This window comes from Camelus ferus, chromosome 20 (assembly GCF_009834535.1).
Source record: "Camelus ferus isolate YT-003-E chromosome 20, BCGSAC_Cfer_1.0, whole genome shotgun sequence".
NCBI lineage: Eukaryota > Metazoa > Chordata > Mammalia > Artiodactyla > Camelidae > Camelus > Camelus ferus.
The window spans coordinates 26,580,360-26,606,924 of record NC_045715.1 but is presented as its reverse complement, the minus strand read 5'-3'; the positions used below and the strand labels follow the sequence as shown (position 1 = coordinate 26,606,924).

At 37.6% G+C, this 26,565-nt stretch overlaps 1 protein-coding gene and 1 long non-coding RNA gene across 8 annotated transcripts in view; one reads left to right on the top strand and one right to left on the bottom strand.

The window, feature by feature from the left end:
- KIF6 (kinesin family member 6) overlaps positions 1 to 26,565 on the top strand; it is a 296,241-nt gene that overhangs the window by 50,387 nt on the left and 219,289 nt on the right. For all 7 annotated transcript variants that reach the window (XM_032463003.1, XM_014564323.2, XM_032463004.1 and 4 more), the window contains exons 4-5: positions 12,334 to 12,481; positions 16,980 to 17,089. In XM_032463003.1, the coding sequence (XP_032318894.1) occupies positions 12,334 to 12,481; positions 16,980 to 17,089 (258 nt within the window). The remainder of the gene's footprint in view (positions 1 to 12,333; positions 12,482 to 16,979; positions 17,090 to 26,565) is intronic.
- Positions 1 to 26,565, bottom strand: part of LOC116658268 — a 100,568-nt gene that overhangs the window by 23,057 nt on the left and 50,946 nt on the right. Inside the window, exons 2-3 of the long non-coding RNA XR_004313570.1 lie at positions 10,808 to 10,932; positions 8,278 to 8,383 (exon numbers count right to left, since the gene is read on the bottom strand). This is a non-coding gene — a long non-coding RNA (uncharacterized LOC116658268). The remainder of the gene's footprint in view (positions 1 to 8,277; positions 8,384 to 10,807; positions 10,933 to 26,565) is intronic.

Below are 26,565 nucleotides of genomic sequence, written 5' to 3'. Positions count from 1 at the left end.
GAACTGGAGACAGGTCAAAAGACTAGAGAAGGGATAATGTGGAGGTAAGGGGAGGTGACACATGAAAAGTATTCTGGGTCATGAAAAGCCGCATATGGCCTACAGAGAAAACTAGAACTTATCCTAAAAGCAATCAGAAACTACCAAATACTTTAAATCAGAGTGGTGGCTCAGTTATATGTGTTATATAAAAATCATTCTGGTGGCAGTGTAGGGAGAAGATGGATTGGAGGGACCCAAGATCATTTAGGATGCTATTAGTGTAAGGCAGGGTTTTCAGAGGCAAAGGCAGACTAAGGTCCAGGCAAATAGTACAAATAAATGAAACAGGCCAAGTTCAGAAACTGGAGAACGTGGACTTAGGGCCTAAGTAAATACCAGGAGCAGTCACTACTTGGCTTCAACCAGTTATTGCTGTTTGGGAAAGAAAAGACACCCCACCACACACATATACACACCCTATTGCACATTCATTATTTGCTTTTGGCTCTCAGATGAGTGTCAAACATTTTTAAAAACATGAACAGGTCAACACTATGCTGACCAAACAAAATAAATCTTTGGGCCAGATACAGCCTAAGCCAATATATCACTGAAGTGTGTTCTTTTGAACAATGATCTTTGAAAAATGAGTTCTGTGGTCAAATAAATTAGAAGCAATTGGAACTTGACAAAACTGATTTTGAAGTTCACAAGAAAAGGAAAATGTGTAAGAATGAGCCAAGACAATTTCGTAGAAGCACAAAGATGAGGAAACTTACCCTACTACATATCAAGCCGTATTATAAACCTATGATAATTAAAATAATGCAGTTCTAGAACAGGAATGGACAAAGAAATTAATTAGATTAGAATAGATATTTCAGAAACAGTCTCATGTGTATGTGAAAATTTATGATAAAGTTAGCATTTTAAATGAATTGAGGGACCATGGATCATTCAATAAATGGTGCTGGCTGGGGAAATTAGCTATCAACTGAGCAAAAACAATGTTATATTCTAACATGCCATTAGCAAAAAAAAAAAAAAAGTAAGATGAATTAAATAACAAATTGTGAAGCAATAAAACAATAAATAGAGGAAACGAAGAAAACATATTTATGATGTTGGATAACAGAAAGCCCTCTTAATGACATAAAATACAAGAAACAAATTTGACTTAATCAAACTAAAAAGAAATCTGGACAACAAAAGCCACCATAAATAGTATTAAAAGATAAGCTACTCTCTGGAAGAAAATATGCAACATAGAACAGGATTAATATCTATAACATGGAAATAACTCTTGCCAGTTAATGAGAAAGATGAACAATCCATTACAAATTTGTCAAAGGACATGAACAAGCAGTTCTCTGAAGAGGAAATATAATTAGTCAATAAACATGAAAATATGCTTAATATGAATATGAAATATGAAAATATGCTTAATCACATTGCAGTCAGATAAATGAAAATTAGAAATATGAGATACTTCTTCCTCTCACTAAATTGGCAAAATAAAACTTTGGTAATGTAAGAGTAAGTGAGAGAATGAGAAAACAGGAACTCTTCCACTACAGATGTGAGCGTACATTGGTGTGGCCACTTTGCAGGACATCACTGTCAGTATCTGTCACAACTGAAAGTATACCTGCTCCATGATACAGAAATTTCAGTTCGAAGCATCTACTTGTAGAGAAATAGGCTGTTGTCCCTCTAGCATCATCTGCAATGGCAAGAAACTGGAAAGAATCCAACTGTTCATCAGTGAGGGCTGGTTAAATGAGGTGTCCATTTATGCTGTGACATGCTGTACAGACTTGGAGCATGAAAGAATGCTGTGTATCTACTGATGATATAAGACGCATTACTGAGTGAACAAAATACATCACCCAAGGATTCAGAGAGTACTAAACCAGTTATTTAAAAAAGGAAAAAGACGTAAAACAGTTCTGTATGTGAAAAAGTCTGAAAGTATGCCTGCAAAAGGGGTAACAGGAATTAACTATGGTGAAAGTTTGAGGTTGGGAGAGGGCAGTTTTGTTCAAGGGGGACTTACTTTTAGATATAATTTAAATTTTAATAAGCTTGTATTCATACACTTATGAATTGTGTAATCAAAAATAAAAGTATTTTCAGTGATGAAAGAAATTTGAACTTGCTTATTTTCTAAGGAGGAAGCAGTCAACAGAAAGGAAGGAATCAAAAACACAGGAGAGGGGTATTTGATGGAGAAAGATCCCCGGAGAGGTAGGAGAGAATACAATCTAGAATTTAGTTGGAAGAGATAAGCCTTGAATGGGAGGAGGACCAATCCTCTGGGATCACTGAGGAGGAGGAAGGGATGAGGCTAATGGAGATAAATTTATATATGTGGGGGTGGAGGCTGGGCGGGGAGAGAGGAGCTGAGGAATTTCCTGTATGGTGACCTCTATGTTCATTCTGAAGTAACAGCATGTCCCCCACCACCCTCATGTCCTGTCTTCCTCACTGTGGATATCAGTAAACGTGACTAACTGGCTTCTCCACCTGTTCACCTCAAGCCAATTTAATGTTAGTATCTCATTACTCTTGGGCTCTTGCCTCTTGTTATCTTTGTAAAGAGTAACTCGTTACTACTGCATGTGCTCCCAAAAGTCCTCCCATCATATGCTGAGAGCAGCAAGCTCAGAATAACGGGCCAAATCAGTGAACAGTTCCTCTTGTTGGAAGGAACCTGGGGGATTGCTTTCAAATGGCTTGCTTTAATTCTCCTGTACCCCATTTTATACTCAAGAGTATTTGTCTCCTGTGTATCCAGAGGTCCCGTTTCCAGCTTTCTCCCGAGGGAAGTCCATGAATCCACCCCCCTCCCACCGTCATTCTCTGGAATGTTTTGTTTTGTTTTGTTTTTTGCTTGCAGTCTCACAAAACCCTCTGTTGTTCCCCTTTAAAGTAGGGGAGAAGTGGCTCTGCCCATCATCTTCTTTAGACTTTGAGAGCCTACTAGCCACCCGTTCTTACCTTTTATGTAAAATATATTTAGCCACTCATTACAAGTTATAATCCCTTTGTGATCCTTGGGTTCCAGATAGGGAATTGAAAAGAGTTTTTAGATATCAGACATCCAATGAAATTGAAAAGTATCTGAGTCCTTTCTTCTTCTGCTCTTTAACTTCTGACTTTCCTAGAGGCTGTCCCTGGATAGCTGCCTTCAGAAGAAAAACCCTAATAAGATGAGCCATTCTTTCCTGTTTTCTATGCTATTAATGCCATTACTAACATGTTGATGTTAAAGCATGTCTTTTGTTCCTCTCTCTCAATGGATGACACAGATTTTATGTTATTATTTTTCTGTCCTAACTTTAGCCATCCTAGCTAGCGTTAAGTGCTGTAAAACAGTGTTTCACAGGATTTTACTGTATAATTAATGAAAATCAAGGGACTCAAGATGAAAGGATTATAGATCTGTACTATATTCATGCCTTTAAGATGCTCTCTACATGCAGTGAGCAAAGGTGTGGTTTTAAGATGAGTACAAATGAAAAGTATTAGAACAGATAATTTAATTGTATATAGCTTAATTTGTCATCTTAATCTTTTTATTATGATTAGCCCTCACATTTTTTTAAAAAAAAATGAAGGCAGTAAACTTAATCTCTAAGACTTTTATGTTTTTTTTTCCTATGAACTTCTGAACAAAGCAACTTTGAGATGAATATTTAACTGGATAGGATTCTAATGAACACACTGGATTATTAAGTTTAAAAAAAAAGATGATCAGATTCATTTTATAACTTAATTAGATAGTAGGAAGAGTATTTTATTTGGAATTAGATAGACCTTAATGTTGGTCTTATCACTTACTAAGCGTCATCTTGATCTAGTTAACTTCCCTAAAGCTCAGTTTTTTCATCTTAAAGGGAAGATAATAGAGAGAAGTCTCAGGAGAAATTCTCTAGAGAATGAAGGAGAAAGAGTATGTTTGAGAGAAAAAATAATGAGTTCAGTCTTTATCAGACTAAATTTGAAGTGCTACAGAAAAGTTTAGATGTGTAAATTTGTATTGATTACTTTAAGACTAGAGATTTTTCAGTGTATTAAGACCAGGTTATTAACAGAAATTGATAAAATGGTATTTCAACTATACCATTCATAAACTAATAGCAGGATATGTTTCTCACAACATTTTGTGAACACTGTTCTCTTCCCACAGTGGCTCCTAGGAGTGCCCCTCCTAGGATGTCTTCTCCACCAACACTGGCCTCCCCTGCTGCTCTCATGTCCCTCTAATGACCACTACTCACCCTTGGACCCCCACCCACCTGTATCAACTCTTTTTATGGCCTACAGGATGAACAGTCAGCTCAAAAATAGTCTGGCCCATACTTTCTGCCTGGTGTTCTGTTCCTTTCCCCTCATTCCTTTATGAGTGATTCCAATCAGGTCACAACTTTATATCTCATTAGATCCTGTGTATGCATGATGTAACTAAAACTATAGTGAAGAGTAACTAGAAACTTCTTGAGATATATTTTTAGTTACCTTTCTGTTCACAAGGACAAATTTTCCAAGAATGTGAAAGATGTCTTCCATTTCACACAAAATTTAAATCAAGTTAGAAGATCTTATTTAGCAAATAATCTTGAGACTGAAAGTTTAGAGAAGAAGGCTTGTAATTCAAATATAAACTAGAGCTCCATGTGGTCCAGTCTGTGTATAGTGTCATTTTGAAGATACACACAAGTCAGGTTGTTTTCAGGCTCTCAGGCAAATGCAAGGGGTAGGAGAGTGAATTTTTAATGTGTTGCAGACACCTTTAACATCCTTTCTCCACTGCTGCTTTTCTCAGCAAGCATCCCCCACACCAGCAGTAACTGCCTGCTGCCCTCCCCCGCCACTCTGCAGTTCTCATTTTCCCCCTCTCCACTCTCTTTCAGAAGTCTTCAGATGACTCATCCCTGCAAGGTAGGCCCTTTGTCCACCTCTCAGCCTACATTCCTGGATTTCTGTTTCTACAGCTGGAGCAACCAAAAGCTCCATTCAGTCTTGAGAGGAAAAGAATGGAATCCCCAGAAAAATACAGTTTTCTCACTTTGCCTTTCTAGGCAGAAATCCTTGTAGACGAATTTTTATAAATTCTCCATCTCTCTACAGACACAGTTATAAAGAAGCCATTTGGGCTTTTTTTTTTTTTTTACACATAGATTAATGTGTAAATTGGAAGATTATATAGGCATAATATATGCACATGCTTATATATTTGAAGATACTTGTCTTGCTAATTATTTTGCACTGTAAGCTTTTTTCCCCTATAAATTCACATAGCACATGGTGCCAAGCTTTCAATATCATATAATGAATGCTTTAAAATTGTGGTTGATCAATTTACTGACAGAGAACTCAGTGTTACAAGTTTAGGGAAAAGTGTTTTCTTTTCTTTTCTTTTCTTTTGTTTTCGGTATCCTTTCAAAATATACACAGAGTAACCAGTTCAGACTTTATGCAAGATTCTGCCCAAATAAATTTCTATAGACAAAGGATTTTTCCACATCATTGTATAAAACTTTTGTTGTTTCATTTGAGTTGCATCCTTAGATGGTCATCTGAAAATGATTATGTATTTAATGACTCTTAAGTGTTTATTCTCAAGGGTCACAGAAAAAATATCTGTCATAAATGCTACAGTAAATGCATTTTTCATAATATAAATAAGATAAAAGTAAGTGTAGCCTTCACTTTTAAACACAGTATACTGGACTTAAAACTAAAACATATTTCAGCACTGGATTGTGTTCAGAAGGGATCATTTTCTTCTGCTGAAGTTTCATGCATTTCTGTTATGTTTCCAGGGTTAAACTGCTTATTACTAATACTGAGACAAAATGGTTTCTTCAGAAACTTAGGAAATAATAAACAACCTCGTTTAGAGAGCACTTTGGCCTGGATTTGATCCATGAACTTATGGATATGAAGCCAGTTGGTGTGTTTAAGATCTCGAGGATCCTTTCAAGGGAGACTGTTTGGATTATGTACCCTATGGTGTGTTTGCCTCTTGCAAAGTTTGGTTTGAAGTAGTTGGGACAAGACTGTGAACAAATCCCTGAGAATCGTAGAGCTGGAAAGGAACTCAAAAGGTCCTTCTCCTCAGCCCTTGTATCCAAGGAGAAGAATTTGCGAATCATTCAAGGCAGATGGTTGCTGATCCTGTTTTTGTGACACATCCAAGCGTGGGAGTCCTGATTGTGCCAAAGTGACTGTTTAAGAAGAAAGCACCCAACATTCTTGTTTTCTTATCACATTTTAAAACTTAGAAAATGTGAGCTATGATGGGAGAGGGACCCAGTCTGGTTCTTGAGTGGTTGACATGCGAGGCGGTTGCCTATGACATTTCAAAATCTGGAAGATTTTTCTGTGCTCACATCATTCTTATATTTAGTTGAGTTTAGTTTTGTTTTTTTAAATCATAGTGTTACTCTCTTAACATTATCTGAGTTACTTTATACCAGCAGTTGCAAAATTCAAAATTCCTTAGAGGGCAGGCAGCTAATCTGAAGTAAACCAATGAAGGCAATATGGGAGTGGTGGTTTCTGTGCCTGAACTGGGGAGCAGAGGTCCCAGGGGCTAAGATCATTTAGATTGAATTAAAAAAAAAAAAAAGAAAGATAGCACTGTACAAACAAAATGCTCTGTTGGCTGAACTTGGCCTGTAAGTTTATTTGTGACCCTGATCCAGTGTGCCCAGTGGGCCCACAGGCACTTATAAAAAGCTTTAAAAGATTATCCCAAGAGTATCAATTACCACTTAATCTACATTTGCTGTTTTATTTTTCTGACAAAAACACATTTTGAATGTGTAAGTTAATTATATTTAATCTAGATATTCTTGCCTTGGACATTCCTTTCTAAAAAATAACTAATGATTTGTTTAGGTCCGCTAAGGTTAGCCATGTAACCCACTTTATTCCTGTATCAGGATTTACAGCTGAATCAATACATCATACAAGTGAATCTTTAAATCATCTTAGAATGATCTTGCCAGAACATGCTTTTACAAGGGATGTTGTCTGAACCAGGGGAACTAAACTTGCGTGCCTTTAACCAGGACTTCCGTGACATACCTCAAGGGGGTGTGATTCACAGTATCCACATGCATGAACGGAGCCCTCACTGCGCAGCTGTGGGGGAGCAGTGGCATTCGTGTGGACCACACTGCAAATGGTACCCTGTTACCATGCAGTGATGCAGCCCTGCCCTCAGGTCTCAGCTGGTATACATTTGAGAAGTTACTGAGTTTAAGACCATAGGGAGTTTGGGGATTGTGGCAAACTGGAGAAGACATGTCCCACATAAAGGCATTCACATTAAGATAAGTTTAAACATTCCTAAAGGCAGGATTCGCTGCTACCTTGAGACCGCTTGTCTAAACTGTGGTGCAAAAGATGTTTTTCAGATCACTCAAGGAATCTGCATTAGTTAGGACTCTTTTGGTTGCATACAATAGAATTCCAACTCAAATAGAAGAGAGGATTTCCTGACTCACATAACTGGGTTAGCTAAGAGAATTGAAGAGAGGGGGGCGGTGCTACAAAAATCAGAGTTGTCACTGTTTGAACTAGGTACATGACCAGGCCAAGATTCCTTCTCCACCTGTCTTACCCGTGCTTAGCCCTGCTTCCCTGTGCAGGAGGGCAGAGGACACAGCCTCTGGCAGCTATGGTTCAAAGACCCCTGCAAAAAGAAAGCTTTTTTCCTTTCAAAATTCATATGGGACAGACTTCTGTTTGCTCTACTTGAGGCATGTCATCAGCCTCTTAGAAGAGTAGCTGTTGCAGACTGGGCAGGCATTGTGGGGACTATGGTGGAGTGTGGTGGTATGATTGGTCAGGCCTGAGTCTTGTGCCCCCCACACTTGCCAGTTCCTCATGAGCTTGAAGACAGGAGTGGAGTGTGGGGAGGAGGTAAGGGTGGGGCTACCACCAGAAGAAGAGGTAACTAAGAAAGTTTGCTGGGCAGAAAAATTTAGCTTTCTAAGTCTACTGCCTTCTCAAGTTTCCCCAAAGGGTAGGTCCCCTCACTTTTTTTCTCCCTCCTTCTCCTTTATAACAAAGGGATGCCCGATGACCAAAATTTGCTAGAAATTTTGCAAGTTGTTTGCTCATTTGGCTTAACAGATGGGAAGATTATTTTTATTTATAGCAAAACTGTTGTGTTAATTATGAGTTGCTACTGTTTTTGGTTCAAATTCTTCTTAAAAATTCAAGCTGCTGAATTACGCATCAGAAATATTCTGGAAGTGAAACAATTGAGTCACTTACCCTAGTTTCTGTAAAAGACAGTGGGCTGCCCCGGAGAGCTGCTTGAGGCTACTTCGGAGGGACTTTATTCTAGGAAGAGGGCAGCAGTGGACAGAAATGAACTGTTCTGAGAATTAAAAAACAAATTAAAATTAGAGAATTTCAGCTACTTGGGCTCTTAGAATTGCGTGAATGGCAAGATGAAGTAATATACAGGGGCCTTAATTTTGATAATTCTGGTCCAGATTAGTCTTATTGACATAAAGATTTTTAGCCAAATTAAACATAAATATGGTACAATTTCTATTTGGTTAATAAATTCTATTCTTAGTACTTACTGGTTTATATGTGTTTTCTTGTAAACTAATTTGATTTGTTCTTATAAAAGATTTTTTTTAATTATGAATATATATTTTCCTGGGATTATTAACTTTTTTCAGGTCCAACTGCATGGTCTTTTAAAGTCCCACCTCACTTGCCCCTCTGCCCTCAAAAATGAAGGCAGCCCCACCCAGAGTCTGAGTCCATCCTGCTCCTGGATCAAACAGCTGTTTAAGCAGAGTTCAGATATCTATTTTCCAGAAATACCTTAGAAGGGATTCTTCTGTTGGACAAAAAGTAGTTAGAAAATCTCTAACGACACCGATTTTCCAACTCTGGTTATCTCCTCAAATTTGAGGGACTATAGTATCATTTATTTGGTTCAGGGAACTAAATTATCATCACAGTGATAATTTGTTGTTGGTTACTTTGATGTAGATGCCGTATAAGGAGATTCTTATAGCCTCCTCATCTAGTTCAACAAAATGAAGTCTCACTTTATGCAGACACTTCTAGACAGTCATCTTCTATTTGGGGTCTAGTTAAACAAATAAAGAGTAATAAAAGTGAAAAACTAAACTAAAGTGGTTTGTATTTTTCTAGTGTATGTGTGGAATAATATTCCAGTTTATAATCCGCAAGAGGGAGAATCTGTCTTTCTGTTTCATTCGTGCAAATATTAAAATGTAAGAAATGACAATATCTTAGCTTTGTAATTTAAATTTCTAGGCAAAATGCATTTTTCAAAAGGAAGAAAAAGATTTCTGCAATGGAGCTTTCATCTGATCATCAAACTCTGGTTTATAAAGCATTGATTTATTTACATAAATCAGGACTGTCTCTAGCTCGGATGAATTAGGCAGTAGCCTGCATTTTTTATTAGTTTAGGAAGCTCAGAAATATTTCTTACCAGCAATGTGTATACCATTGTTCATTGCTGAAATTTATCATTTGCTTTTCATTACTTTTATTAATTACTATTTTCTGTTTCTGTGTTTTAAAAATACTACTACCAAGGTGTTAAAACACATCTAGTTACTAACAACTTGGAATAGATTCTTCCTTACTATTTTATTGTTAAAAGAGCCTCATTGAGATATTATTCATATACCCTAAATTTCACTTTAAAGTATACAATTTAGTAGTTTTTAGTACAAATCTGCAACCATCAATCACCATTATCTAATTTTATAACATTTTCATCATTCTCAAAAAGAAGCCCCATACCACACCCATTAGCCGTCACTCCCCAGATGCCTTACTCCCAGCTCTGGCAACCACTAATCTACTTTCTATCTCTTTGGATTTGCTCATGTTAGATATTTTATATAAATGGAATCCTACAATATATGACCTTTTATAACTGGCTTTATCACTTAATGTAATCATATCCCATGATACGAATATGACACATTTTGTTTATCCACTCATCAGTTTGGGTTATTTTCACTTCTTGGCCATGTGAATAATTCTACTATAAACATTTTTACAAATTTTTTTGTGGACGTGTTTTCGATTCTGCTGGGCTATACCTAGGAGTGGAATTGCTGGGTCATATGGTAACTTTATGTTTATATTTTGAGGAACTGCAAAACTTTTTCAAAACACCTGCACCCTTAACATTGCCACCAGAAATGTATCAGGAATCCAACTTCTCCACATCCTCACAACACTTGTAATTATCTTAATTTTCAGCTCCAGAATTTCTATTTGGTTCCTTTTTAAATCATTTCTATCTTTTTATTAATAGTCTTTTTTATGTGAGATACTATTCTCATGTATTTTAAAATTCTTTAAACATGCTTTACTTTTGTTTTTTGAACGTATTTGTAGTAACTCACTTAAATTCTTTATCTAGATAGTAAGCCATACTACTGCTTGAGGATTGGGCTTCCTCAAGGATGGTTTCTATTCAACATTTTATATCTTCTCTATGGGAAATATGTTCCTATTTCTTTGTGTGTCTCAAAAATTTTTATTGTAAAACTGGGCATTTTAAGTAATGTAATATGACAGCTCTGGAAATCAGATTCCCACCCTCCCCAGGGTCTGTTATTGTTACTTGTTACTGTTGTTGTTGCTGCTGCTTATTTTGTTGTTGTTGTTTAGTGAATTTTCTGGACTAATTCTGTAAAAGAGAATTACCGTATGATCTGGCAATCCCACTTGTGGGTATACAGGCATCCTTCAGTATCCCTGGGGGATTCATTCCAGGATCCCTTGCACTTACCAAAGTCTGTAAATGCTCAAGTCCCATAGTTGGTTTCCTGTATCTGTTGGTTTCAAATCTGTCACTTCAGCCAACCTCACATGGAAATTTTGGTCCACAGTTGGTTGAATCTGCAGGTGTGAAACCTGTGAATACAGAGGGCCAACTTTATTTATTGAAAAAAAAATCTACATAAAAGTGGACCTGCACAATTCTAACCCAAGTTGTTCAAGGGTCAACTGTACATCCAAAGGAAATGAAATCACTATCTGCACTCCCAAGGCAATTGCCAAGACATAGGAAAACTTAAGTGTTCATGTATGGATGGATGCTAATGCATATATATATGCAATGGACTATTATTCAGCTATAAAAAAAGAAGGAAATCCTGCCTTTTGTGACAACACGGATGGACCTTGAGAGCATTGTGCTAGGTGAAATAAGTCAGAGAAAGACAAATACTGTATATTCTCACTTATATGTGGAAACTGAAAAAACAAACCCATAGAAATAGAGAGTAGAATAGTGGTTACCTGGGGCTGGGGGGTAGGGAAAATGAGATGTTGGCCAAAGGGTATAAACTTCCAGTTATAAGATGAATAAGTTCTGGGGAATCTAATATACAGCACAATGACTATAGTTAACAGTACTATATTACATACTTTTAAGTTGTTAAGAGAGTAAATCTTAAATGTTGTCACCACAAAAAAGTTAATCATTTGAGGTGAGGGATGTGTAGATGGATGTGTTAACTAAACTTATTGTAGTAATCATTTCACAATGTATACATGCATCAAATCATCACATTGTATGTTACATGTAATATTATATTACATTATATGTCAATTATATCTCAGGAAAGCTGGGGGAAAAGAGACATTAGGCAGAAACTAAGCAGTATTTGTATAGAGTTTGTAATAATATTTCAATATTGGTTCATAATTATGACCAATGTACAATACTGGTGTAAGATATTAACAATAGGGGAAGCTAGGTGTAGGGTATATGTGAACTCTCTGTACTATCTTTGCAACTTTTCTGTAAATATAAAAAGATCAACTACATTGCCCCTTGAGCAATGTGGGGTTTGGGGCACCAATCCTCCTTGAAGCTGAAAATCGAAGTATAACTTTATAGTCGGCCCCCCAATCTGAGGTTCTGCCTCTGAGGAGTCAACCGAGGATCGTGTAGTACTGTAGTACATATTTAGTGGAAAAATATCCACTCATGAGTGGACCATACTGTTCAAATACTTATTGTTCAAGGGTCAATTGTAGTCTAAAATAAAAATTTTATTGAAATAAAAAAAGAAAATATTTAAGTTGAGTGAATCCCATTTGAGTTATAGGTCCTTTCTTAAAGAAAAAGATTGATGTGCTGAGACTCCTGGGTAAAAAAGGTAATTTCTAGCTACATAGCCATGTATATAGGTATTTCTATAAATGTCTTTTCAGTAGTGTTGAATCAGATTGCTATTGGAATACCTGCCATTTAATACAAATGAAGTTAGCCATTTTGGTATTAAAGTGTGCCATTTCTTTATGCAGTGTCCTGGCAGGTTACAATGGTACCATCTTTGCATATGGACAAACAAGCAGCGGTAAGACATTCACCATCACAGGTGGGGCAGAACGCTACAGTGACAGAGGCATTATCCCAAGGACACTGTCATACATTTTTGAGCAATTACAAAAGGTATGAAATCTTAAGTTCATTTTATGTTTAATATATTCAGCATAAATTTACTGTGGGTGGAAAATTCATTGTGACATTTTATTATATTATATCTAAATGGGGAAATACTGTGTAATAACTCTGGCCTTTACACTTAAGGAAAGTTTGGGATTTTACTGAAGCAGTGGAAATCAAGAAGATGCTTCTCATTAAAGGCATTCTGCTTCAGCAAAGGCTCAAAGGGAGTTCCTTCTGATACACTCATGGAGGTTAAAGAATAGATAATACATTTCACCAACTAATATCTTATATTACCCATTAAAAAATTGAAGAATGTCCTTTTGCCAAAATGGACCTTTATTTTAGCTACTAAGGCACTGAGTAGGATAATGTGGTTGTACCTTTTTCACACTTTTAATAGAAACCCAGAGAAATTTACCACAGTAAAAATCCTATTGTAATTAATTTATTATAAGGAGAAATTCTCTATGTATATTATATACCTCATTTATTGTGTGGTTTCAAATACACATTACCTTATCAGTATTTAACACAACTAACAATATAGGGATCTTTATCCCCATTTTATAATTGGGAAAACTGAGTCCTGAGTTAAATACCTTTCTCTGGGTCCTTATAAGTTGCTGACCTGGAAGTCCATCCCAGGCTGTGTAATGCCAAACTGCTTTTTTTTACCACTACATACCCTGCCTCTGTATCTCAGACTGGCTTTATTTTGTTGGTTGTGTTTGAACAAATTCTACATGAGTCACTTTGCTTCTCTGGATTTCAGTTCTCCCCTCTGTGAAAGTAGTGATTGAACTGTGCTAGAGGATTTCCAACATTCCTACTAGTTTCAACAATTCTTTGGTTGTATTACTTTAGTGTAACAAATGTCCTAACTAGGTCAGTATAACAGTCTTTCCAAAATTTCTTGACTGTATGCTGCTTGCATTTTGAGTTGCAAAGATGAGAAGAAATTGCTGAGATCTGCATAACTCTAATTTCCACCCATAAAGTAGCAATTACCCATTAGTTCAGCTCATCTCTCACTAGCCCAAACATGCCAGCTCTGCATGCCAGAAAATTTGGAAGAGAAAGGGTTGAGTATAGTGTATATGTTGGATCCGAATCCTTTCTTTTCATTTACTCATTTATTTCTGACATCAACTGTTTTGTTTTGTTCCCTGATTTTGCAAATAAAATTTCTAATAGTTTTTGTTGCTGTGAGATCATTAAGTTGGTGCAGGGCGACCTGGTTCTGAGAAAGTGCACTGCTTATGTCATGCGGCTTTGGGCAGTTACTTAATGTCTCAGGCTTGTGGAGTTGCTGTGAGAGTTAAATATACTGTATATAAAGATATTGCCCAGTTCCTGGCAGATAGTAGATGCTTGAAACACGATAGTTACCATAGCCATTTATATATATATGATGCATATATATATATATGCATGTGGCCAAATGATTCCTGACCAGTTTCAAAGAACCCTTTGAAACTCAGAACAAAGGAAGCAAATTCCCCTGATTAAGTTAAACAGAATAAACACATTCTTTTTTAATAGAAAATATATTTGTCTCTTTTAAAATTTTGTCTGTGGTTATCAAAATACAGTTTTAAAAATCTAAATGTCTCCCAAGGACCTACCATCTGTTGGGTTCATTGTTTTGTATCTGTTTGTTATTGACATTACTTTAAACCCCATCTCATTCTGAATGATTCTAAATAACTTCCTGGACTGGGAGAGCCCATTGGACCAATTTATAGCCAGGACAACTCCTTGTAAACACGATGGGGTGCAACACGTGCATTATAATCTAACTGAATTGTGGTGCAGCAAGTTAGAGGCAACTTGCCATTCTTCATAAAGTTTGTCCTCATTATATAGCTGAAAAATGCAGACAGGTACTCAGATGCCCCCAGCTGATTGCTTTAGAAGACTGTGTGGTGTGCTCCAGAATCCTTCAAGGAAACATTTGACTTATGCAAAGTATTTATTTCAAGATAAACTAAGAGCTAGTGCCTACTGGGTCCTAAAAATGCCTGTGAGTGTGATAGAAGCACATTTGCAAAGATTTTAAAAGAGGAAAATTGATTCCATTTATTTTAGAAATCACTGCTCATTATTTCTGAGTATTGCGAGATTCATACTTGTTTGGGGGCAGGAGAGAAGGCTGTCTGCAGGAAACATGTGTGTTACATTACAGTCTGGCAATCCTGATCAGTAAAAATGGAGTAATAAGGAAAGGTAGCTGCCACATAGCTCAGTGAATTTTAAGTGTGTATTCCAATAAAAGCCCAGAAAATGCAGAAGCTGGAGGAGCCAAAGGCATTATCCCTATCATCTCAGGGCAATAGACTTGCCATTTGCCTGACTTTTTATTATTTCTTTTCGTTTCTGAAAGAAGAGAGTTTCTCCACAGCAGATGAACGTACAAGTTAGCTGTTCTTTTTGCTTTGCTTTTCCTTTCCTTTTACATTCACATTGTCTATGTGGCGGCTTTTAGAAGTAATAACAAAAACAATAACAGCAGCAATGAAAAACATGCAGCAGTAGTAGCAGCAATGATTCACTGGCGCCTATTAGCAGGCCACACATTTTTAGTAGGATTTAAAACACAGAACCTATTTCTCTGTGACAACAGTTCTGCAAGATAAGAGTTATTATCCCCAATTTCACGATTGAACAACTGAGGCTAAGGATGCAGGATCACTCGGTTATAAAGGCAGATCCAGTATTCAAATCCAGTTTTGTCTGATGCTGAGATGAACTCATAAATGTATGCTAAAATCTCAAACCATCATCTATGGGATATTTCAGATAAATTTTAGAAATATATTGTTTTAAACAGGATCTCAAGATGTTGCTGAATGGTCCACTGTGAGCTTTAACTTGCTTGGAGAATCTTTCAGACATGCACAGTGTGTATGTTGCTCGTGGAACACTTTTTTTCCACAAATATCTTAAGTAATATTTTAGGAAACACTGGATTAGACTAGAGACCACTCAGAGCCTGTCTGGTATTTGCACTAATCCAAGCTGCAACCCACCAGATTATGTTGATACGATGCTTTTACTAAAGGAGGATACTAACATAATTGATAGACGGATTGTCAGCATGAGCCACCAGAGTCACCCACATCAACAGGATTTCCAGCATTTGATTGGGAGAAACTGATTAGTAGAGATTCAGTCCATGCTGTCACGTTCACAGAACACCAGAACATGGAATTTCAGCTGTAGCTTCAGTGTTTTACTATAGTCATGCGCTGGCTGAGGGCTGCCTTAATTTTTCATGTATTATTTCATTTTTATGAAATGATAGTATCTTTATTGGATAGTCTGAGCCATTTTAGGACCAGAGAATCATATTAATTTTGATTAATTAAAGGAGAACTAATTAATCTTAATCTGAAGAACACATAGGGACCCACTATGCAACTTTCTCACTTTTAAAGGTGTAGAAACTAAGGCCTGACATGGTAGGGGCTCAGAACTAGTAGGACTAGGAGTTCAGCTTTAGATTTGCAGGCCACTGTTCTCTCCCCATCTCTGTGACTTGGTCCTCTCGTTTTTTGAATTAACACCTGTCAAATGGATTGTCTTGGATATGGGTGAGAATCCTTTCTGTGAATATCCATTATGACAATCTGCCTCCTTTCTCTTATGAGAAGCAGGACTATAATATTTGCAGAAATGGAAGCATTGGTATTTTGGGAGAAACAAGAAGTGTCATTTGATATTTTGTATTGAAAACTGAGCTTAGCATTTTCTCAAGACTGGAAAAAAATTCCCTGTTTCATTCCATGTCAGAGGGAGTACATCCTTTTTGTCTTTTACCCTAATTACCCTGATGCCTGTATCATTGCATTTCAGCAGTGACCCACAGAAAATACCTCTCCCTAACCAATAGCTGAATATCCCTAATCTGCCACTTGGGCTAGGAAAGTTGCTAAGGTATAGGTAGTGAACTGTTAATGTCCTCTCTTATTATTACCTGATTGATCTAAACTATTTCTGTTCCTTGGAATTCACTTTTCATATCTATTTATTGTCTGTTATCTATTTGTTATTGGATATTTGAATATTAGAAAAATTAAAAAGGAATTATGATTAAAGATGGACACTTTTTGCCACTGAAGTTTTTAAACTGAAGTAACAATTCTGTGTTCTTTTTTTTCTTTTGGTCTGGAAAGTAAAAAATGGTGTGTTATACAGTTCTGCAACTAAGTTTGCTCATTTTAAGTGTATATTGACTTTTTATGTATAACGTGGAACCAATAAAAAATAACAGACTAAAGTTGCTTGTAATCATGGGTGTTGCCAGTTTTAAAAAAAAAAGTTCATGCATATGGTAACTGGCAACTTGAAAGTGTCACGAACTGAAAATGTAAACCATACAAAGTGAGAGAGTAAAGGAGAGAAACTGTAAGGAAAGTAGTGATAAATGAGTTCATCATTCTCTAAGCTGAATCGTTATTTATAGCAATTTAATAATGTCTTTCTCTTTTCCAATCAGGACAGCAGCAAAATATATACAACGCACATTTCCTATTTGGAAATCTACAATGAATGTGGTTATGATCTATTGGATCCAAGACATGAAGCCTCCACTTTGGAAGATTTGCCGTGAGTAGCAGAACAACAAAGAATAGGGGAAAATTACTTTCAGATGTTCCCTTCAATTGTTTTCTTTGAAACTTTGTATGTTTCTGGCCTCAATCATAATTAACAAATTCTGGATAACAGAATCCTTTTGTAATATAATGGATTTTTTTTCAGTTATGACAAATAGACAGTAGTGATGGGAATGAAAATTCTTGAAACTCATTTCTTGAGACAGTCTCTTTTGGAGCTGATACAAGAGAATGCAGTGGATGTTCTTGGAGAGTGGGTGCTGAGAGGATTGATGGGGTATGACAGTACCACTAACTCTCGCCACGCAAAACACTTCTACTCCTCTAATTGTGGCCTTTCTCTGAAGAAGGTATTCAAATTAGGGTTCAAGCAGTAATAAGAGAATCTGAAAGAGAGAAAAATAAAACTTTGTTTCCCCCAAATTCTTCTCTACTATTTTTAAGACTAACATTGACACACACTTGGTCAGATTGATACTGATTGTTTCGTGACTGAACTATAAATAGAGCCTTCAGAGCTTATCTAGAAATGGGTAACTTACTCTGCAAGCATTTATATAACATTTCTCACTGTTTGAATATTTGCCTAAATTAGACATATATTAACTGGTAACAATTCATATACTTTTGTCTAGTCATCTTCAGAATGTTGGTAAAGCCAATAAAATGTATTTTAATATTTTTTATTAAATATTCTAAAATAATTTTAAAATACAGATTAATCCTCTGCCAAAAAGATCAACAACCAATTGCTTATTTTAATTTGCAAAGGAAACAAGAAGAGATAATAAAGAAAATAGGTGATACTCTTTACATGACCTTTATATGTATTCTTCCTTTAATGTTGATTAAAATTTTTACATATCACCTCATGGTAACAATACTTACTAGAGGGAGCTAGGAAAGGGGATTATTGTTAGCACCCTTAATATTTGTGTAAGAATTAGAAGAAAGGAAAGACTACCGACTCCTTGGAAGAAATTGGTTTTAACGAAACTATTGGAATTAGTTTTACAAAATGGTAAAGCTTTCCTCATAGGAAGGATAGAAACAACAATGCTAAAGACAGAAAGGCCATGTGTTGAGGAGTCATGTGAAGTAAAAGCAGAAAGGCCACCTGAAGCCAGCTTTTGAGGGGTTTGAATGACAGGTTTATGGTGTGAGATTGATTTTTATTCTAATAGACTTCTTAACTAGTTTTCTAGCCTCCAGTCTGATCTATATACCACTAGGCTAACTCTTACTTAAAATTATTTTTAACAAGTCACATCTACACCAAAGAGCTTGAAACCTGCTTAGTAATAATCCAGAAATGAAGGGGTTGGCTATGATGAACATGGAGGAGATAAATCAGAGATTTCTAGTGTCCTGTTAGGAAAGAGCCTTTAAGCCACTTGAGAACAAGGACAGTGTCTTAATTCACTCTGTGTCTCTGCATTTCCTAGCATGCCTGGCATTTAGTAGTGGTTCTCAATGCTGGTCAGATTATCTGTATAGATGGTGCTAGCTTTCTACCTTAAATTGTTTCTCCCTCTTTAGTAGCTTTGTCCTCTTGTTGGAGAATTTCACTGACTCAAGTCAGAAGTGCCCTCAGTCACGAAACAGATGTTTTCAATGAGCTACCACACACATACACATACAAAAGTGGTCTGAGAGATTTTCTTCACATTTTGGACTATAATTACATGACAACAAATCTCATCAAAATAAAAATGAGAAGATTCTCATTAAGAAAGAAGATTCCCATATCCCAGTACTGTAGTCTGTTTACTTCAAAATATATTCAATACTTTAAAATTGCAAAACATCTCAAGAGCTGCATAGTCTTTTGGTGTGTGAATAATGGGATTTGACTGGTATAGAATCTGCTAGTTTTCTGGGGATTTTAGAGGATTTGCCTTTCGCTAAGATTATAAAGTAATTCTTTATAATGGAATGTGACTTTGGCTGTACCTGGATTGGATTAAGGGTATGCACTGTTAATCTGGTTTCACACACTCTTGAGCTGGGACAGGCTCTAACTCTGAAATCCTGTCTGTCTGATTGGCTGGTTTCATTGTTATGAGTGGGAATGTCCCCAAACTCTCTGAATACCATCCAAAAATAGTAGGCAAAATGTCTGTTGACCTTGGTTCTCTCCTGTAGTCATCCGTTTGAGAGACAATGACAGTATACACTTTTGATCCTTTCCACATCCTTATACTTGGCTTAACCACATAAAATCGAATACGAGGTCATTTTGATATTGCTCAGTATTAGCTGTCAGTAACAGGTTGCTAACCACTGAGCAACCCAGCTTCCCCCAAATGGCTTGGTGGATGCTCTTCTCACATGTATTCTGCCTTTTCTGTTTCTTTTCCTTTTACATTCTAATGAATTCCATCTCTCTGCTCTTGCAGAAGCATTTGCCTGTAGACTACCTATGGACTTTGTATATATGCTGTCAGGGTACCAGACTAAAGTCAATAGCTTTTTGCAAATATTACTATAGTCACTTATTTGGCAATGAGGTTTTAGATATAATATCAAAAGCATGATCTGTGAAAGAAAAAAACAGATAAGTTGAATTCATGAAAATTAAAAACTTCTACTCTCTGAAAGACACTGTCAATAGAATAAAAAGATAAGCCAGAAGCTCAGAGAAAACATTTACCAAACACATATCTGATAAAAGACTTGTATCCAAAACATTCAAAGAACTCTTACAAGTTAACAATAAGAAAACAGAAAACTCAGTTAAGAAATGAGAAAAAGTTCTGAGCAGACATCTTGCCAAAGAAGACACATAGAAGGTAAGTGAGCATGTGAAAAGATGCTCAGCATCATCTGTCATTGGTGAATTGCTAGTTAAAACAACAAGATGCAACTACACACCTATTAAAATGGCTAAAAAAACCCACACACACACACAAAAACTGGCAACACCAAATGCTGACAAGAATGTAGGGTGAATTCTCATTCATTGCTGGTGGGAGTGCAAAATGGTGCAGCCCCTTTGGAAGACAGTTTCCAATTTCTTACAAAACTAAGCATAGTCTTACCATAAGATCCAGCAATCACATTCCTAGATATTTAACCAAATGACTGGAAAAAACCTACCCACAAATGAATATAGCAGCCTATTCATAATTGCCAAAAACTGGAAGCAACCAAGATATCCCTCACCAGGCAATGGAAAACAAACTGTGGTATATCCATGCAGTGGAATATTATTTGGCAATAAAAAGAAATGAGCTATTAAACCACAAAAGGATATAGAGAAACCTTAAATACGTATGCTAAGTACAAAAGCCAGTATGAAAAGACTACGTATTCTTTGATTCCAACTGTGTGACATTCTGGAAGAGGCAGAACTTCCACTACAGTGGAAAAATCAGTGGTTGCCAGTGGTTGCGGAAGGGTAAGGTAGATGGATGAATAGGTGAAGCACAGAGGATTTTTTTGAACAGTGAAACTATTGTGTGTGATACTGTAGTGGTGGGTACATATCTTTATGCATTTGTTAAAACCTATAGAATTTACAACACAAAGAGTGAACCCTAATGTAAACTATGGACCTTTAGTTGATAAAACAACAATAACAAAAAGGAATGAACTGTTGATACACTTAGCAACTTGGATGAATCTCTAAGGAATTATGCTGAGGGAAAAAAGCCAATCCCAAAAGGTTATATGCTGTGTGATTTCATTCCTGTAGTGTTCATTAAGTGACATAATTATAGAAGTAGATGGCAGATGAGTGGTTGACAGCAGTTAGGCAGGGAAACGAGGATGGTTATATGAGGCCAGTGAGGGATGCTCGTGGTGATGGACTCTTCTTTATCTTGATTGTGGCTGTTGATAGACAACTTTCAAAATGCATCAAACTAAACTCACACACACACACACACACACACACACACACACACACACACGTGAATGTAAGTAAAACCAGGACATCTGAATAAGATCAGTGGATTGTATCAATGCCAATGTCCTGGTTGTGATATTTTAATATTGTTTTACAAGCTGTTACCATTGGGAAAAACTGGGTAATGGGTACATGGGATCTCTCTGCATCATTTCTTACAGCTGCATGTAAATCTACACTTACCACAAAATTAAAATTTTAATATAAAAAGTAAGTGGCCATATTTTTATATTTAGACATATATGCATATACACACATACGTGTGTTAGAGCTATTCTGTAATTAGTAATTTAAATGAAAATAGAACTTCTACTTTTGAAAGCCCCTTATGTCATATGATGAAAAGGGAATATAATTAGAATCTAAGTATGTCTTATGAAGTAAAACAGTATAACTGCTGGTCTTAACCATAGGGAAAATAGTCATCTACTTTAGTGTAATTTTAGTATTCCTAAATAGGGATGCATAGTCCATTTAAGGTTCCAAAGACAGTCATGGTTATTACTGTTAAAAAAAAAAGTCAGTAAACTAGTGTCCAGTATTGAAATCTTGGCAACATTGTGTTTTTTAAATAATTTGTCATCAAAGGAAAAAGTTGACAGATGTTAAATTTAATTCACCACATTTCTAGTATCTAGTGAATATAAAACACTGCTAAGTGCCACAGGAGTTAAAAAAAGTGTCTGACTTTATGGCTTACAGTCTTGTCATGTGGGATCACTCATGTATTCAGCAAACATTTGTTGAGATCCAACTTGGTTCCACACACTATGCTGGGCACCAAGTGTACTGACAGTCTTTGCTTTCCTGGAACTCACAGCACAGTGGATAAAAATAGTACAAAACAGTACAAGGTGGAATATGAAATCATAAGAGAGGTGCAAAGAAGACAAGGGCTTAACGGAGAAATAAATCACAGCAGGTCAAGCGATCAGAAAAAGACTCATAGAGAAGATGGTGCATGAAACAGTCCTTGAGGGAAGGGGTGGGAAGTGGGGCGGTGGAATGGGGCATTCATGTAGAAACAGAGGTAGGGAAGTTGCAAAGCATAGAGCTTGTTCTGTGATAGTTAATAGACCTGTTCATCTGGAACCCAGCAAGGGAGCAAGTGAGAACATTCAAGACTGGAAAGGGTGTGGCAGGCCCTTGGAGATTTTTATTCAAGGACGTAGCATGACTGGAACTACATTTTAGGAAGAAAAATCAGTCATGTAGTAAGACTGGAATGAGATGGGTGGATATCAGAGAGAGCCCTGAGCATCGTGGGAAGTTATTTAGGGCCATTTATGTGGCAGTGGGAGTAAGGAGGGGCTAAATTGGAAGATGTCAAAATCCAGTGGCTTGAAATTTAACTATGTATAAGAATCACCTAGATGATTGTTTGAAATGCAGGTTCCTGGCCTCCACCTCCAGAAAGTTCAAATATGATTGAATAAGCATCCCAGGTGCTTCTAATCCCTTCACTCAACCACCTAGGGAAAGTACATTTTAGAGATAACAGGAAAATCTCTCATTTAAGGGAGTGGGAGTCATAATCCGTGTTTTATGGATGACTAAACTAAGGTTCACATAGACTGTGCTATTTCCCCAAGATTCCATGTCTGCCGAGAGATAGACCAGGATATCAACCTTGGTCAGACACGAGAGCTGGGGGTGATGGTGCTCTTGCCTGGGCGAGTCCTGTTGTACCCTGGTTTTCCGTCTAAGCTCTGAGCAGACTGTGGGTTTCTGGGCTTCTTCAGGTCCCCGGAGCCTTTTGTGTGAGTCAGAGCTTTGAGTCCAGTGCAGCTCTGTCTGTTGTGTGTCAGAAACTCTGCAAAGTTCTGAGAGCACCTGGTCCTGACATCAAAGGGCTCTAGTCTAGTAGAACAGACTCATAAACTGATCATTTCAATCTTAATTAGTAAGTGATAAGATACCCTGGGTTGTTCAGGGCACAGGGAAGGACACTGATTTCAACCAGGGATTCAGAGGAGGCTGGAGAAAAACGCCACCACGTTATGGACTCCAGCCTTAGCTGGGCCCTCAGTCTGCTAAGCAAGATCTTCATGTGCCCAGAGCTTTATCTCTCATGCCTCACAATGATGACATCAAATGTCATTCTCTGTAGTCAAGTACTACATGCCCTAATTCTCTCCGAAGCCAGTTGTACCCTTACCTCAGAGAATATGGAAGCTGTCAAACGTGAATTCCCTTAGCTTCCTGTCTCCCATCCTTTTTTCCCTGTCACCAACTTTCCTCTAGTCTCAGGAAGCTGTTCTTTTGAAAGCCAGTCCTTCCACTTATGCTCTGGACACTCCTTGCATCTGTACCAAATGCACTTGGTTTGGCCTACACATTTTACTTTTCAAATTTTTGAACTTAGTGCCTTTAGATGAAGCATGCTCTCTTTGGTTCTTACACCTACCTATTGCATTACACTTTTCATTTGTGTAATTTTTCTGGCCCCATTTAGCATTCAAGGAGATTCTTATAAGAATAGATCTCAAAGTTAAAACTAACTCCAGCCTTTTCTTCAACCAAGTCAATTACTGACACAGTTGGGAGGCAACCTCTTGAAAAGCTGGGGGTGCTGTCCTGCAGGATGAACAAGTGATCAGTGACCAGTGATGGTCAGTCATACTCTCTATCTTTCATGGGTTGAGCAGGGACTGTGTTCGTAGAAGAATGGTACATTGCCAGTGACCGTGGTAGGGGGAATAGAGAGCCTTTCCAGCCTGAAAATGACACACTTCTACCCAAAGCCTGTCCCACTAGAGTAATAACAAGGAGGAAGCTGGTTTCCTCTATTCTGAATGTCCAGTTGAAAGAGATCATTCTCAGTCTTAGAAATGTCTTAGACAGAAGGTTGTCTTGGTCAGCTTGGCTACCATGACAAAATACCATAGCCTAGGTGGCTTGAACAACAGACACTTACTCATCACGGTTTTGGAGTCTGTGAAGCCCAAGATCAGGGTGCTGGCAGGTTTGATTCCTGATGAGAGCTTTCTTCCTAGCTGCCTTCTCTCTGTGCTCTCTCTTGATAGAGAGAGAGAGAGTGAGTTCTGGTCTTTCTTCTTCTTCTTATAAGGACACTAATCCCATCAAGGGAGCCCCACCCTCATGACCTTATCTAAACCCAGTTGCCTCCCAAAGGTCCACCTCCAAATGCCGTCACACTGGGGATTCAGGTTTCAACATATGAATTTGTGGTGGCGGGGGGATGCAAACATTCATTCCATTACAGAGGTGTTAGCTTTCACCATCAGTTGCCTAATATGTGATGAGTAGAAGGATGGGAAGAAACAGCTGCAGTATTTTCACTTACATATTTGGAATGTAAAATTATATCTGTGATATTTAGAGGTTGCAGTCACATGAGATTAATTAATGACACGAAAAGCATTGTCACTTCAGTCTATTCCATTTTCCTCATACTTTGTATATAAATAAATGCATGCAATTTCTTTTCCTGAGATTCAGAGGTGAAATGCACTTTAAAAATTATGTATTATTGTGGATTTGGATTTTTTTCACTTATTGTCCAGCTAGTCTTTATAATTGCTGTATGAATTGTTTGATTTATTCTGTATTTTTACTACATCATGTTTTTGAAATCTGTTCTGAATTTTTAGCATATAAAGTAAAACCATAAGATTACCTAAAAGAGTTTTGAATAACTTGGGCTTGCCAGGGCACTTTACTGTGTCCTTTAGAAGAATACAGAAGGTTTGGAAACACCTCTAACTATTACAGAAAAAAAGCATTACAATCTTTTGAGACTGTCAACATCATCTATACCAAGCATTCACTATGTTGCAAGAATTTCAGTGAGCTCTTTTTGGGCATTATAAAGAATTTAAACTGTATTCTTATCTTCATTTTACTTACCATTTAGTTGGGACATGTAACACGTATGTGAAACACCTCATGAGACTTCTGCAAAACACAACTCCTCAATTATCCAGCTAATAATATCTATATATGCACAAAAAGGCACACAAATCATTTAGGGCTGTAGTAGTCTCATGAATGGAGCCACATCAACCAATACTTCCCTGTCACAGCTCACTCGATCCCGTCACACCACTGTCTTTGCTCCCATGAGCCTCCATGATTTCCTAATATCACTGGCATATGCCAAGACCTGTTCTGACTGAGCCACAAGCTGGCAGTGCTGCCAAGGTAGGAGGAGTGCTGAGTCTTCCTAGAGACAGTATATATGGGGAAGAGCCTTTAGAATTGTTAGCAGATGGAGGAAACCCTAAATTAGGAAGCCCACCAGTGTGGGTTCTTGCCACCAGCTGTGAAAGAGTTCACACAGCAGAAGCAGAAGGACAAAATGAACAGCCACTTTATTGCTCAGAAGAGGAAAGGGAAGGAAAGTGCTTGAGCAGGGAAAAGGGAAGAAAAACCTTTGAGCGAGAAAAAGGCACTAGAGTGGGGAGCTGTCAGCCAAGATGGGCAGTAGGGACAGCTCCCACCGGGGTCAGGCCATGTGGACTCTTATGAGAGGCTTCCACCATCACGTCCTCCTTCCGGGTGTGATGGGGCCAATCAGTCCTTGTCTGAGTTTTTCAGTCCTTGTATGGGCTTTTATGGTTGTTGTCATGGCAATTGCCAGCTGTCCTGGCACTGGTAGGAGTGTCATTTAGCATGTTACTACATTACAATGAGCATATAATGAGACTCAGAGTCCACTGGAAGTCAAATCCTCCACCATATTGGACTGAATAGGTTCTAACTAGTTCTTATTTCTTCTCTGCAGCTGCCTCCTGAGACTTAGAGTAATTGGTTTCTGTTTGAGGGACCAGCAAGTGTATGATCCTGGAGGCAACAGCCTTGATAAGAAAAAGGAAATCAGAATGCCTGCAACCTAGTGGACCCAGCATCCTCCCCCAAAAAACCATCTCCAAAGATTCTGTTCAGCCATGAACGTTCTGTAGGGAAATGAAGGAATAATCTCAGCTAATCACTGAGATAGATGGTTGGAGTTGTTGCCATCCCCCAGTCCCTGCAGGCTTGTCCTAATCAATTGCCTAAGCCTGCTCTTCTACAACTCAGGGAGGCCTGGGAGACTTAAGCTTTTCTATAAATAAGACGCAGGGGTTGGGGGCAGGGTTCACAGGGTCCCGCTCCCTTTCAGAATGAAATCTAGGTGAGTGAGGGGAAATGGTTCCATTAGATGGCTACAGGGATTATCTGGACTGGGTGATAAGGGTCACAGGTAGCATATTAATCTCCCTGCTCTGAAACTTCCATAGCAGTTAACCTATGTATCGTTTAGTAAATTACACTGGACCTTGTGTTTTCAGATTGAGTTCTAGGATAGTGAAGACATTTTACAAAATGAGAGCTAGTTACTATGAACCAGAGTGCAGCCTGATGTTATTCAGGCTGGCTGACCACCTATTATCTTTCAGTACATATCTAACTCAATCCAAGAGGCAAGCCCTAGGAATAACCCCATTAGAAGGACTAATGGCAAAATAGATCTTTTACGATAGCAAAAAAAAAAAATACTCAGGAAACGTTCAGAGACTTTGTGAAATCAATAGTAAAGTTTTTAGTGAGAAATA